General features: G+C 34.8%; 1 protein-coding gene and 1 pseudogene across 1 annotated transcript; one reads left to right on the top strand and one right to left on the bottom strand.

Annotated features, from left to right (window-relative positions):
* Positions 1 to 15057, top strand: part of LOC128176987 (ubiquitin-like modifier-activating enzyme 6) — a 31422-nt pseudogene that overhangs the window by 6354 nt on the left and 10011 nt on the right.
* Positions 4167 to 13804, bottom strand: LOC128175326 (uncharacterized). Its single transcript, XM_052840860.1, has 2 exons — positions 13704 to 13804; positions 4167 to 6357 (listed from the first exon to the last, which is right to left on the bottom strand). The coding sequence occupies exon 2, from the start codon at positions 6354 to 6356 to the stop codon at positions 4344 to 4346; it is 2013 nt and encodes a 670-aa protein (XP_052696820.1). The 5' UTR covers position 6357; positions 13704 to 13804; the 3' UTR covers positions 4167 to 4343.

Below are 15057 nucleotides of genomic sequence, written 5' to 3'. Positions count from 1 at the left end.
ATTGATTGTTCCTTGCAAGGTCATTTTGGTTTGTCATTATATTTGTGTTTTCTTTCACATTCCTCTCTCTTTCAAAGTTCCAATACTTAATTCTTTTTTTTTTGTTTCAGGCACCCGCTAATATTCATTTAGGTTTTCTAGCTCTCCATAGATTTAATGAAAAGTTCAAGAGATTCCCTAAAGCTTGGTGAGGACTTAAATTTCATTTTTTCTGTCTTAATATCTTTGGTGTTTGAAAAAATGGAATTAATAATATTGGTGTGATTTGTTGTCTCCGTCACCCAATTCATTACTAAGTTACTGTAATTTAAATCTAAACAACGAGGCTTCAATTAGGCATTGAATGCTTATTTTTAGATGTCGTTGGTCCTATAACACACCAAGCGGTGCAGACAAATGAATACTGCGTGTTAGCGTGGTATGATAATTTGTCTGCACAGCTTGGTGTGTTACTGGACCGACGACATCCAAAAATAAGCATTCAATGCTTATATTTATATATTCATTCTGATGTCAATTTGTATGAAATATTTGTGTAATGTCACTTTAAAGCCGTTATACACACTCTTTGTCAGGGATATGAAACAAACATGGAACAGCCATATTAGCATGTTATTAAGTTCGCTTCAGCAACTTCAAATATAGTGCCAGAAACTATGTCCAAAATCTTTTTTATTCACGAATAGATATGATTAAATGATTATCTTATAATATTTACATCATCCAGTGTCTTTGTTTGTGATAACACTACATATCGATTTTGTACTATATAACCCATAATACAAATGACGCCAAATTGAGGCGCCGGCGGGGTTTGCTTATTTATAGTTAAAGATTTAATTGTACGATGGCTTAAAATTATATAAATTTAATTAATAAGGAATCATTCTTTGAATATTATGAGGTGATAATTTCAGTCGGGGCGTGATCAAATCCAATAAAGCCCGAAGGGCTTTATGATAGATTTGATCACGCCCCGACCAAAATTATCACCTCATAATACTCAAAGAATGATTCCTTATTCCTTATTTAGTTCATATGAAATTATGTAAGCTTGAATGTTTCATTTAATCTTGCAATGATAAATGTACTCAAAATGCATGATGACATTTACATGTGTGCTCTTGGCACATGAATTAGCTAAGTAGGAAAATGAACGTTGCATATTTCCAATGCAAGCATAAAGGGAAATATGCACTGAATGTAAATATGTCATCACCTATTAGTTTAAAAGTCATTAAAAAATCATCTGGATAATTGCACATATAAACAAACTGAGTTGTTTTGGACATTGAGTTTAGTGTCAGGTGATTGCGATTGCTGTCTAAAAATAATAACCCTGGAATTGAAACACTGAGAAAAGTTTGAACTTGAAGCGATTTGATGTCTGTGGTAAGAAATGTCCATTCATAAAGAGTGCATCTTAAAAAATGTATTGTTTCTGAAGACATCAGATTTTAATGAGAGGCAGCTGGTTTGTGATATATACAACGCTGCAGTATTTACATTCCCCAGATATAATTTCTGTGTATTGAATATTTTGTGATATAAAAATGATCACGAAAGTAAGATCATTGCGAAAATACTAGTAGCTGGATATACGAAATCAGGCTTATTCAGAATATATTACAGGCAAAGATTTAAACATTTTCCTCTCATCTGTTTATCTCATAAATGTTCAAGCTAGGAATAGATATTAAAATATATGTCAATTTATGCAGGAATCTGTGTTTGGCTGTAGATAAAAGTACAAATCTGAGTTATCTTCTCTTTGTCTAGGTGTGTGGAGGATTCAAGTAATCTTGTATCTCTTGCTAAAGGACTCAACACAGAACTCACCAACAAGGTATTCTACATGTAAAACAGATTGATTAAGAACTTTTCAATCTAATGAATATAAATTGAATGTAAATGGAATTTTTTTTAGCCCATCCATTACCTTGTAAGAATTGAGTATTAAAGTTACTTTTTGGCGATTTTAGATGTGTTAAATACTGAAAACCAACTTTTATCCACAGTGACTTTATTTCACGATTTACTGGAGATAAACTGGTTTAGTAACGACTAATTGTTGCTACCAAGCCTTATCCAGATCCATGTTGTGATAAGAATCAATCGTCGAGGGCTGATTCGCGGCAAGAAATATTCGCGACAACAAGTCTCTCATGAACCGCACAAATATTTCTCGCACATGAAAAGAAGTTGGTTTACAGTAATGTGCAATAACAGACAGAACTTCTAAGTGTAGAATTTTTTTTTATTGGAAAGTGTCTGCCAAAATAGTGACAACAAGAGATCATTTGTAAAATAACCAGATAAACAAAATTATATCTTAACCAAAATATATACTCATGAGAGTTTTCTTATAGGTTGATTTTCATTATGATGATGTTGATATTTAGGTAACAACAATAGACGTGGATCTCCTCAATGTTCTGTCGTTCACAAATACCGGATGTCTATCACCGCTGTGTGCGGCTCTGGGGGGATTCGTGGCACAGGAAGGAATCAAGGCAGTGACAGGCAAATTTACACCACTCAAACAGTGGGTAAGTACAGTACATATGCATATAACAATAAAACAGAACAGTGACAGGCAAATTTACACCAACACACACATATAGTTTTTCATTAATGTTTTAGAGAAAAAAAAATTGAATTTATTTTAAACCGGGTTTTCCAACAGAAAAATCCGGTTAATGATGAAAATGGCGGGTGGGCGGGCGGCTGCCAAATGGGGACAATCATTTTAGGATAACTCCTCCTACAGTTCTCAAGAAAGGAAGTTGTTTTTTGCAGATCATTTGTACATATATCAAAGGTGTGCATATTGCTAGGATTGTGATTTCCGATAATTTATGAAAAGTCATTTTTTGGCAAAATATTGCATATAGGGTACCCTCATTGTACGGATAACTCCTCCTACAGTTCTCAAGATAGGAAGTTGTTCTTTTGCAGATTTAGAGGTGTGCATATTGCTAGGAGTTTGATTTCTGATTATTTATGAAAAAAATACCAGCTTTTGAACTTAGTCATTTTTTGGCAAAATATTGCATATAGGGTACTCCATTTTACTGGATACGGGTTGACATGGATTATGGATACAGTTCACATAAAAGGAAATGCGGTTTAATGTCACATTGACAGCTTTTCACTTGTTACATTACATAGTTTTTGATTTGTTTAGTTGAAGACCCAAACACTATTCAGGAGCCTCGAAAATACCATTTAAAACATGGTATTAAAAGATCAACAGAGTAACTTCTCTATTTCATAAGAAAACAAATTATGATTCATAGCTATGTAGAAAATGACAGGGCTGAAATTTACAGGACCCAGATCTAACCAGTTATCAATTGACCGAAACCTTCCGCAACCTAAGAAAGATCATGGACTGCACAAAGTATTAATCACAAAGATTTTCAACATCGCTACCTTCACATCCTGCATGAATGAACACGGGTTATGTAATTTTTTTTCTGCAATAGCCCACAGATCACCAAAGAAAACATTTTATTGTTTGAGTATATGCATGACTGAGTAACGAAAGGCAAAATGTGCAATATTTTTTGTTTGGAACACTTGAAATTATGATGGAATTTTAGCAGTAAATTGAGAATAAGTGTGTTCACGGTGTGACCATTGGGGCAAGTACAGCAGGAACTACACATCCAACATGCATCATCAACTACATCCCATGGACCTGCCCCACTTTAAACAACATCACTTCCTTTCAGATACTTTTAACATCACCCCATACCCAAAGTTAGTAACTTTAATCTGTACTTAAAGTTGTTCACCCTATAACCGTATATTTTTTTTTCACCTGTTACATTTTTATTTTACTTTTTCATTTTTTACAACATTACATCCACAATTGTGGGAAAATTGTCTCTTCATGGTATATTATTGTGCAAAACTGGCTGTAGTGTCTCATTAAAGATATAAGCTAGCCTTCACAGAATAATTATTGTGATTTTATTTATTTTACAGCTGTACTTGGATTGTAGAGATGTGATAAACAAAGAAGAGGCAGCAACACCAGACATGTTTATACCAAGGTTAGTGAAACAACAGCTAGGTTATATCATCAAAATAAAACAAAGATGTCGTGTGCGTATCCATTGTAGTGTTCTCACCATCATCAGTACACACATCATGTGATCTAACTACTGTTCAAAATTTCAATGACAGTGTTCACAGCCACTGTGCAGAAATGTTTAATCTTCTCAAAAGAAATTGTATTTCTTTGCAAAATTTTATAGCTGTATGATCCTATTAAAAACTTTCATGTAAATACCTGGTACATATGCACCTGGATTTAATTTTATTTTTAACTGAACTTAAAATTGTAACTCATGGATTCTCTGTGTGGTAGCAGTTTGTATTTCATGGAATGGATAATGTCTGAGTGACTGTTGGTATGAGTACAGGGCAGCCTGGAGGTTTCCTGCCATCTGTTGACAGATCCCCAGGATCTCCCAGGAGATGTCTCTGTGTAGATCAAGTATATAGAATCCCTGATCTTGGTGGACTAGGACCTGTAGATGATCTAAAGCTGCTTGTGATAATGTTGTATCAATGTGTCTGTAACACAAGAACTCTAGGAAGTGTAACATTACAAATACTGGGATATATAATGTAGGCATTCTCTTCTGTAGAGCAGACTGTTGTTCTGGTATAAGTTCACTGATATAACAGATTGTGTTGTCAAGTTGGATACCCCTTGCTACAGTCTGTCTCATCTTTGTAGACCAGGACTGTCCCCCTACAGCCTCAGTATACCTCTCTCTATCTACACGTCCCTCATACATCAGATATGGCTGTGCTAACCTGACCTTTGTCATCTCTATAACAGATAAAGCTTCCCTGTATCTGAATGTCTTGTAATAATAAATGGCAATGTAGAACATGTCAGAAATACACCCACACCTTGCTGCTAATTTCAGCATGTGACAGGACATTTTGTCTGCAATATACACCTGTTTGTTGACACCTGTGTTTGTGCACATGTTGTGTAATATAAAAGCAGTGTTCTGAAGGATGGTGGCTGTATGTTTCTGTAAACTTACAACTTGATACTGTGACAGGGGAGAACCTATCAACTGTTCTACTGTGTGTAGGACCTTCATACAGCGCTGTAGGTCTGATAGGTGTAGTGCATCATTACTATGTATCTCACCAAATAATTGTACATCAAACTCAGCCTCAGAGATCAGAGTGTGTTCATCAGTACACACCGTGAGTCTGGGATTACAGAGGACATCTATGATAGAGGACCTGATGGAGGGACTGTGTAGCAACAATGCTATACCCTTCTTATACAACCCATACAGTCGCCTGAATAGACTTGTTTGTGCTTGGCCATGGATTTTGCTCAGAAACATGTTGTTTTCTGGAATGAAAAAGTTTGGACTAATTCCTTCATACACCCATTTAAGGAGAAGTTTGAAGCAGACCCAGAAACCGGCCAGGAGATTTTGTGGACACCACTGAGGTAATGTGTTTTGTTGAATGGCCCAAAAAACAGCTGTTTTCATGTGGTAGGAACACAGTAGTTTATCTTCATCTCCTAATGCATTGTTAATTATTTCCTTTAAGAACAATTTTAACAAACCGTAAGTTAAGAACTGTGTATGATTCATTGAACACACAAGTTTGTATTCTGCCTGAGAGAAAGAAATTCTCCATTCTTTATCTTCATGATTTCCTAGTTTGTGTCCTATTGCTACAAAGTGACATTCATTTCTAACTATGTCATTGACAACATGAGGTGGGGGCCATGAGTGACATCTGTCTATCCATGAGGAGGCAGAGGGGGGCCAAAAATCACTGGCAAAACAATAAGCCTCATCGTATTCTAGTGAAACTTCTTTTGGACCTCTTGTTCCACTGCTACATGGTCCATGTATCCTGCTATCAGGAGCGATTGATGCACACGCGTTCTCTATGAATTTAGAACTTGATATATAGAGTCCCCCATTCATTTCCACACACGATGACAACACTCCTTGTCCAGCTCTCTCCAATGGTAACCAAAGTAACGTAAATCCTGCTGGACTCTCAGAACTATCACAGAGAATCAGTGTCTGTTTGTGTATGTTGTAATACTCAGACTGAGAGAAGTCCCAGACCACTCGGAGGTCAGTTAGCCAGAACATAGTGTCTATGTCTGAATCATTAAATCTAAATCCTTCTCTGTGACTTCCACTCCCCATGAATCTCCCCCGACCATTTTGATTGTCGAACAGCTCCTTCATATCCACTATATCTCTCCTGGAGGTCACCTTTTGTGGGGTCCCTATCTTGTGACACATCCCCACATACACTGACTCAGACATTTTCTGAAGAGCCATTCTGTAATTTAAAAATGTCTGAAGTCAAGTCAGGTGTGAATACTAAGTACACCAATATCTAGAGTGATTTTTGTTACAACTGAACATGGTAAAGAAACAAAATTTAATATACATGACTGTAATAAAATAATTTAATTACGTCTATGAGTTAATTTTAGAGTGCATTTCGAAAATAAAACTCTAATGTGCTAAAAATAGAACATGGATTCACAACAGTTACTTTTCTTGTGTCATTTTGAAACACTCTGATAGATGTAAGAGTATAAAAATTGTTGATTTATAAATAAATAAAGTTATTGTAATTAAAATACATCTAAATCAGTATACACATAGTAAATTTAGATCCACTCTTAATTCATACACCTCCTAAGGGCAGCTAGTGCTTGATCGTGAGTTGGCCAGTTGATATTTATTCCCCCTTCGAAGAAGGGAGGGCATATGGCTTTGCTGCTGTCTGTCTGTCGGTCAACTAATCCACCAACAGTTTCCGTTCATTTTCTTCGCAGAGGATGAACATATTGAAAGGAAATTTGGTATACAGGTTTGTCATGATAATATATAGGTCAAGTTCGATATTGTGTACGATCGAGCCATTTTCGACAGAGTTATGGCCCTTGGGCATAGACAAATTCCAGTTATTTGCAGTTTCCGCTCATTTTGTTTGCAGAGGATGAACATTTTGAAATGAAATTTGGTATACAGGTTTATCATGATAATATCTAGGGCAAGTTCGATATTGGGTACGATCGAGTCATTTTTGACACAGTTATGGCCCTTGGAGGAAGAAAAGTTCCAGTTATGTGCAGTTTCCGCTCATTTTCTTTGCAGAGGATTAACATATTGAAATGAGGTTTGGTATACAAGTTTATCATGATAATATTTAGGTAACGTTCGATATTGGGTACAAAAGAGCCATTTTCGACAGAGTTATGGCCCTTGGACGTAGAAAAATTCGAGTTATTTGCAGTTTCCGCTCATTTTGTTTGCATAGGATGAACATACTGAAATGAAATTTGGTATACAGGTTTATCATGATAATATCTAGGTCAAGTTTGATTTTAGATATGATCGAGCCATATTGTGACAGAGTTATGGCCCTTGGAAGTAGAAAAATTCAAGTTATTTGCAGTTTACTATTCATTTTCTTTGTGGAAGTTTCCCAGGGAGGGGGTATAAGTGTTTCACAAACATCTCTTGTTGTGAACTTGGTTTTCATTGGTTGTTTGTGTCAGGTTGAATTTGGTTGTTTTGTATATATTGTTTTATGTGTTTTATCTTCAAAGTTTGCCAATCTTCGTCTGGACATTGACCACAGCAGGCATATGTTTATATATTGACTTACAATTGAAATGCGGAACAGGGCTGCGTTCAAGATCATAGCTGTTACGTAGGGCTCTGTGGTTGAACGGTAAGCTTTATCGATGTAATTAGTCTTTAGTTGAATATTTCCAACTTCAAATCTGAGACCTAGCGGCTAACCCAGAGGTACGTTCAATTGACCTAGATATACACGGTCTAGCGGCTAAGCTAGCTACTATGAACGCAGCCCTGATATTGGGTGCAATAGAGCCATTTTTGACAGGGTTATGGCCATTGGACGTAGAAATATTCCAATTATTTGCAGTTTCCACTCATTTTTTTTTGCAGAGGATGAACATATTGAAATGAGATTTGGTATACATGTTTATCATAATAATATCTAGGTCAAGTTCGATATTGGATACCATAAAGCCATTTTCGGCAGAATTATGGCCCTTAGACGTAGAAAAATTCCAGTTATTTGCAGATTCTGCTCATTTTGTTTGCAGTGGATGAATATATTGAAATGAAATTTGGTATACAGGTTTATCATGATAATATCTAGGTCAAGTTCGATATTGGGTATGATTGAGCCATATTTTGACAGAATTATGGCCCTTTGACGTAGAGAAGTTCCACTTATTTGCAGTTTACATTTATTTTCTTTGTTGAAGTTTCCCAGGGAGGGGGGGGGGGTATAAGTGTTTCACTAACATCTGTTGTTGTGACATTTTTTTTATTGGTTGTTTGTGTCAGGTTTAATTTGGTTGTTTTGTATATATTGTTTTATGTGTTTTACCTTCAAAGTTTGCCAATCTTCGTCTGGCAATTGACCAGAGCAGACGTATGTTAATATATTGACTTATTATTGGAATGCGGACCAGGGCTGCGTTCAAGATCGTAGCTGTTACTGTGGTTTCATTAATATTCAAGGGTATCAATTTTCGAGGATAAAGTGAAAATCACAGTTTCAAGGATACGTAAATTCGTGGCCAATGACCCTATCAATACAAAATGTTAATAAAAATTGCACTTCAATGAACATTTAATTTCATGGATCAACTAAACAACGAAATCCACAAAAATTGGTATTCAACGAATATTGATGAAACCACAGTATGTAGGGCTACGTGGTTGAACGGTAAGCTAGCCTAGCAGCTACGTAAATATTCGTAGCTTAGATATTTTATGTTTAGCATCAAATTCAAGATGGCCACCTTTGTTACCACTTTGTAACAAATATGAAATCTATTTACTTAGTGATATTTTGTTCATCCCTTAAGTTATTATGGATTTTAACATGTATATTTCCGCTGGAAATAAACAAATTATGTCGATGTAACTAGTCTTTAGTTGAATATTTCCAACTTCGAATCTGAGACCTAGGGGCTTACCTAGCGGTCTCTTCAATAGACCAAGATATTTACGGCCTAGTGGCTAGGCTAGCTGCTACGATCTTGAACGCAGCCCTGACCTTGATATTTTCTGAGTCAGAGGTCAATTTCATTCTGTATATTATCTCGCCAAGCATTCAGTGTCATGAGCTTATTCCTATAGAATGGTGAGAAAGTGTTTCCGAATATTTTTATCTGAGTTATAATTACATGAATTTTTATGACTTATTTTGGGAGAATACATGTACATGCATGTATATTTTAAGAGTTATCTCCTGCTAAAATAACTTAATATAATTATTGTTTAATGATATTTCTGGGCTTATGTGAATAAAGTAAAGTAACTGTGTCACAAAAAAATTTATCATAACGAACCTTATATACAGACATCTTTGTTATTGTTCTATAAAACAGAGACTGTAAAATAAATATTCAAGGCTCTTGGTAAAATCCAGGTCCAATATTTGTTTTCTCCTTTATTTGTAAATCTATTAGACTAGTTATTACTAAAAGATATATATAAGCAGTAATTTAACTCTTATCTCATTTGTCTGAAGTGAATTCACACCCAGGAATTCTATGCTTGTACTATCAGTAGATTTTTAGGTCACCTGAGTCACTCAGGTGACCTATTGCAATTGGTCTTCGTCCGTCGTCGTGCGTTGTGCGTCGTGCGTCTGTGCGTCGTGCGTCGTGCGTTAACAATTTTACATTTTTAACTTCTTCTTGAAAACTACCAGGCCAATCGTTACCATTTTTGGTGTAAAGCATCTCTATGGTAAGAAGAATCTAAATTGTGAAATTCATGGCTCTACCACCCCTGAGGTGCCACGGGCGGGGCCAAATATGCAAAAAAAACCAAATTTTCAAAAATCTTCTTCTCTACTCCCAGGCATGTGAGGAAAAAACTAAATGCATGGTTATGTTGTACATGAAGCCCTCTATCAAAATTGTGAAATTTATGGCCCCTGGGTCAGGGGTTCTGACTCTAGGGTGGGGCCAATGGGGATGGTAGAAATGTATTTAATCTTAGAAAATCTTCTTCTCTACTACCATATACATTTGTCAAAAACTAAATGCATGATTATGATGTCCATGAAGCCCTCAACCTAAATTGTGAAATTCATGACCCCTGGGTCAGGGGTTCAGGCTCTAGGGTTGGGCCAATATGGCCATAGAGTAAAAATGTATTAAATCTTAGAATATCTTCTTCTCTATTATCATATATATTTGTCAACAACTATATGCATGGGAATGATGTCCATGAAGCCCTCAACCTAAATTGTGAAGTTCATGACCCCTTGGTCAGGGGTTCAGGCCCTAGGGTTGGGCCAATATGGCCAAATAGTAAAAATGTATTAAATCTTAGAAAATCTTCTTCTCTACCCCCATATATATTTGTTAAAAACTAAATGCATGATTATGATGTCCATGAAGCCCTCTACAAAAATTGTGAAATTCATGACCCCTGGGTCAGGGGTTCAGGCTCTAGGGTGAGGCCAATATGGCCAAATAGTAAAAATGTATTAAATCTTAGAAAATCTTCTTCTCTACTCCCATATATATTTGTTAAAAATTAAATGCATGGTTATGATGTCCATGAGGCCCTCTACCAAAATTGTGAAATTCATGACCCCTGGGTCAGGTGTTCAGGCTCTAGGGTTGGGCCAATATGGCCATATAGTAAAAATGTTTTAAATCTTAAAAAATCTTCTCTACTCCCACACATGTGGGCAAAAAAATGAATACATGGTTATGATATCCACAATCTCCTTGACCTAAATTGTTAAATTCATGGCCCCTGAGTCAGGGGTTCAAAACATGAAGGGGGGGGGCGCAATATGGCAATATAGTGTTAATGCATATAATGTTTAAACATTTTCTTCTCTATTCTCACACATCTGTATAAAAAAACTGACTAATGATTATGTTTACCAGGAAGTCCTCTACTGAAATTTTAATTTTCATGTCCCCTCAAGGATGGGTTTTGACTCTAGGGCAGGGCCAAAATGGATGTATAGATGTTAATGCATATAACGTTAAAAAATTATTTTCTTTACTCCCACACACCTGAAAGGAAAACTGAATTCATGATTTTGTAGACCAGATCTTTTAGTTTTTCACCAAAATAATAGGTTTCACAGTTCTTTTTGAAACGTGGTCGTCATTACAAATTTATAATTTTTCTACTCCAGTATGAAACCTAATTAATTAGATGCATATATGAGACTCCATGACAAGTTTGTGTATGGGATATATGCTACTCAGGTGACCGTTAAGGCCAATTGGCCTCTTGTTTAAGATGTGATTGGCATGTCCCATTTTTACATAAAACACATTTTTATTTTGTAGGAATTGATGTTATAATATGTTTCAAATAGTGAATGAACTATGTTATTATTTTGTAGGTGGGATGCGGTGCTATTGGGTGTGAAATGTTGAAGAATTACGCTCTGCTGGGGATAGGCCAGAAAGACAGAGGATGTGTAAGTATTCTAAAAATAGATCATAAGATATTGATTGCATGACAAAAGTTACATCAGAATTCAGATTTGATAGTTTTAATTGATTTATATTCTCTCTCAGTTAAATTGACCAATTCCATGTAACCTTATAGTCACTGTGGTGACCTTTTACAATTGTTCTCTGTCCATTGTCCAGTGTGCGTTAACAGTTTAACAGAATCGAATAATGACTTTTAGTATTCTGACAGTAAATAAAAAAGATTAAATGCAAATTTAGAAAGAAAATCTGCAGTGAGTCATGAGGCCTGTGGGCCTTTTTGTCTAAAGATAGACTGAAGAACTTGTGTTTTGTCTGTTAGCATGTGTATACAATGTTGTTTCTTTACGTGTTTATGTATAATATTTGGTCGTTGTAGATTACCATTACAGACAACGATCTGATTGAAAAATCCAACCTCAACCGTCAGTTTCTGTTCAGACCTTCTGATATACAGGTACAGTTTGAAATTACCATGGCAGAAAGTTTAGTTTATTGTTGTTCATCTTTTTATGTCTCAATGCCCTATTTAGTTTGTCTCTTAATGCCCGATAAAAGGAAACATTTTTGAAGGATGAATTTTTTTTTCCTTTATTAAAAAACAATATTAACCTGGCCATTATTATTTAGGAATTTAGAGTAAACGTTCCGTCGCTTATTGCAGCTACATTCCCAAGATTACAGTTGAAGATTTTTACCATGTTTACAGAAAGACCAAACCCAGCTTTCAGTTATTTTGAAGTAAAGATCATTTTAAGAGGCTTTTTTAGAAATATTTCTAAAATTAAATTTTTTCAATTATGAAATTAGAAATTTGCCCGCTGAAGCCCCTTATTAAATTCCTTCCTTGGTTGTATCAATATTTACTGTTTTACTATATCAGGGGCATGAGAAGAAACTTTACAGCTTAAGAACCTAGCTACTGAAGAAGTCAGATGTCTTTAAATTTGTTACTTTGTACTAAATTACATATGTAAGTGTTAAGAAATGGAGTGTTTTTCTCTGTTTTAGAAACCCAAAAGTACCACTGCAGCTGTTGCTGTTCTGCAGATAAATCTAGGTAAATATATATCATAATGATTATCATTCAGGTGTGAAAGGTAGAAATAAAACCATATCTACTGGTATGTACATACAAGAAACCCTCTACTAACAATTCAACAACTTCAGTTAAAAGCCGAGGCATGATATTCATGATGATATACAACTCAGGTTTTATAACTAGAAGTAATCACTTTGTTCCTCACTGAACAATGTAATTAACGCTAGAATACAAATAGACAAGTGTATGGCTTAATAGCAACTATCATTTTGATGGATTTTAAAATGTTACATGTTTTTACTTGTAGAGCTGAATATAGAGGCACAACAACAGAAAGGTACAAGTAAACTTATTACTGTCAGTTTATACCTTAACATAATGCTTTATAGTTACGTGTATATTCATTAAATAAGTTTATAGACCTAATGTTTATTACTGTCAGTTTACACTTCGAGTACCTATATAAACATATGCTTTATGTTATTTAAGTTAGTAGTCCTAACTTATTGTGTTGCCATTCTATGAAGCCTACACAGGATCTAGTGAATGTTATAACATTAGGGTTTTTCTCCTTTTTTCAAAAAACATTTTCTGTTTCAATTCGTATGAATGTGACAAAATAAAAGAACAAGGCACCATGATTTGTTGTTTGGTTTTTAGTGTGTCCACAGACAGAAGACAGGTTTTATAACGACGCCTTCTTTGAGAACCAGGATGTTGTGGTGAATGCCCTTGACAATATCGAGGCTCGACGCTATGTGGACAGGTGAATATAAAGCGTATTGGCTGTAACTACATACATTTGCCAAACTTAAAGTTATTATTTGATTTTAAGGGCAACCTTTGTTTTGTTCATTCAAATTTAGAGAAAACATACTCAGTATGTAAATTCAGTGAATAAAAATAATGTGAACCCGAGACCAAAATTATACATGTAATACATCTCTTTTCATATCAAATACACAATTGTAAATATCTAGCTTATCAGCTTTCATCTATAATGCTTTTAGTAATGATTATTGTCATTTGTCTATTTTGCATTCACATTGTCTGTAAGGCATAATTTAAGGTTTGAATCAGGTTTACTTATCCCTTATTAAACATACTTACTGGTGTACATATAGTCGGTGTGTGACCAATCAAAGAGCGTTGTTGGAGAGTGGAACCCTGGGAACTAAAGGTCACGTACAGGTCATCATACCTCATCTCACTGAGTCCTACAGCAGTCAGGTTATCTACACGTATTAATTTCTAGTTTATCATAAAAATCAATACATTCTCTGTTCAAGCATTTCAAACAATGAGACAGTTTATAGTTCAGAAATAGTTTTTATTGGTTTCGTTGAAGAGAATGATCAGGAAATCTACAACACGTTTTCCAAAAATAAAAAAAGTAGGATGAGACCAGCATTTTTTTATTTTTAGGTTTACAAACAACAAAATGATAAAGTTCCGTAGGAGGAGGAAATAAAAAAAAAAATAAAAATCTCTTTTGATCAACAGTTTTTTTTTTATTTTTAGGTTTACGAACCACAAAATTGTAAAGTTCTGTAGGAGAAAAAAAAAACTTTCATGACATCATCTTTATTCTAATAATATAATGAATGACAACTTCATGATAGTGGTGTGTAACTGCATCAAGTGTAGCATGAGAAAAGTATGTCATCTGTGTAACATATCACTGAAATAGTACAATAGAATATTAGACATACAGCTTTGATATTACATGTACATATAGCAACGTCAGGGGTGTGCAATTACAAAATTTGGCCACAAAATTACTAGCCCAAGATTCAAAGTCACTAGTCAGACTATTGTCGGACATGTCAACATTTCATTTTTTTTAAAAAACCTATATTTTATGTACATAAAGTCATAATGTTTTCTCCTGTATGATACTAGTATATGATTATTAATATACAAAATATTTATTACTTTAATGTTTTCTGCAGTTAAAAAATATTCAACTTCATTGATCTCTCACATTTTATTTACAAAATTGGTTTGGGTGTTTATATGTGAGAAAACTCAAACATAACATTGTGAATGTGAACAGACTCTATAATAGCTGCAGGTCTGTAGCTCCTGGTCTGAAAAAATTTGGATGGACGACTTGGATCCATCCAAGTTTTTTCAGACCGGGAGATACAGACCTGCAGCTAACTCTATAACATCACTGCAACTATATGTGTGCATGTATTTTATCCTGAATTTCCATGTACAAAGTACAACTATGCAATTAATTATGTAATGGTAAATTTTAATTGAAAATAACGGAAAATACACAAACAATAATATGATTTTTTTTAAATTCACTAGGCAGGTCACTTTAAAATGTGTTCATGAGAATAGTTACTGCAGAAATTTATAATATCTCTAATACATCTCTCTCTCTCTCTCTCTCTCTCTGTAAAATAAATTTTAAAAAAAGCCAATGAATACATATGCCAATTCAACACAAAAA

The sequence above is a fragment of the Crassostrea angulata genome, chromosome 3 (assembly GCF_025612915.1).
Source record: "Crassostrea angulata isolate pt1a10 chromosome 3, ASM2561291v2, whole genome shotgun sequence".
Taxonomy (NCBI): Eukaryota; Metazoa; Mollusca; class Bivalvia; order Ostreida; family Ostreidae; genus Magallana; species Magallana angulata.
The sequence above is the reverse complement of the archived record's forward strand: the minus strand, read 5'-3'. Positions and strand labels throughout refer to the sequence as shown.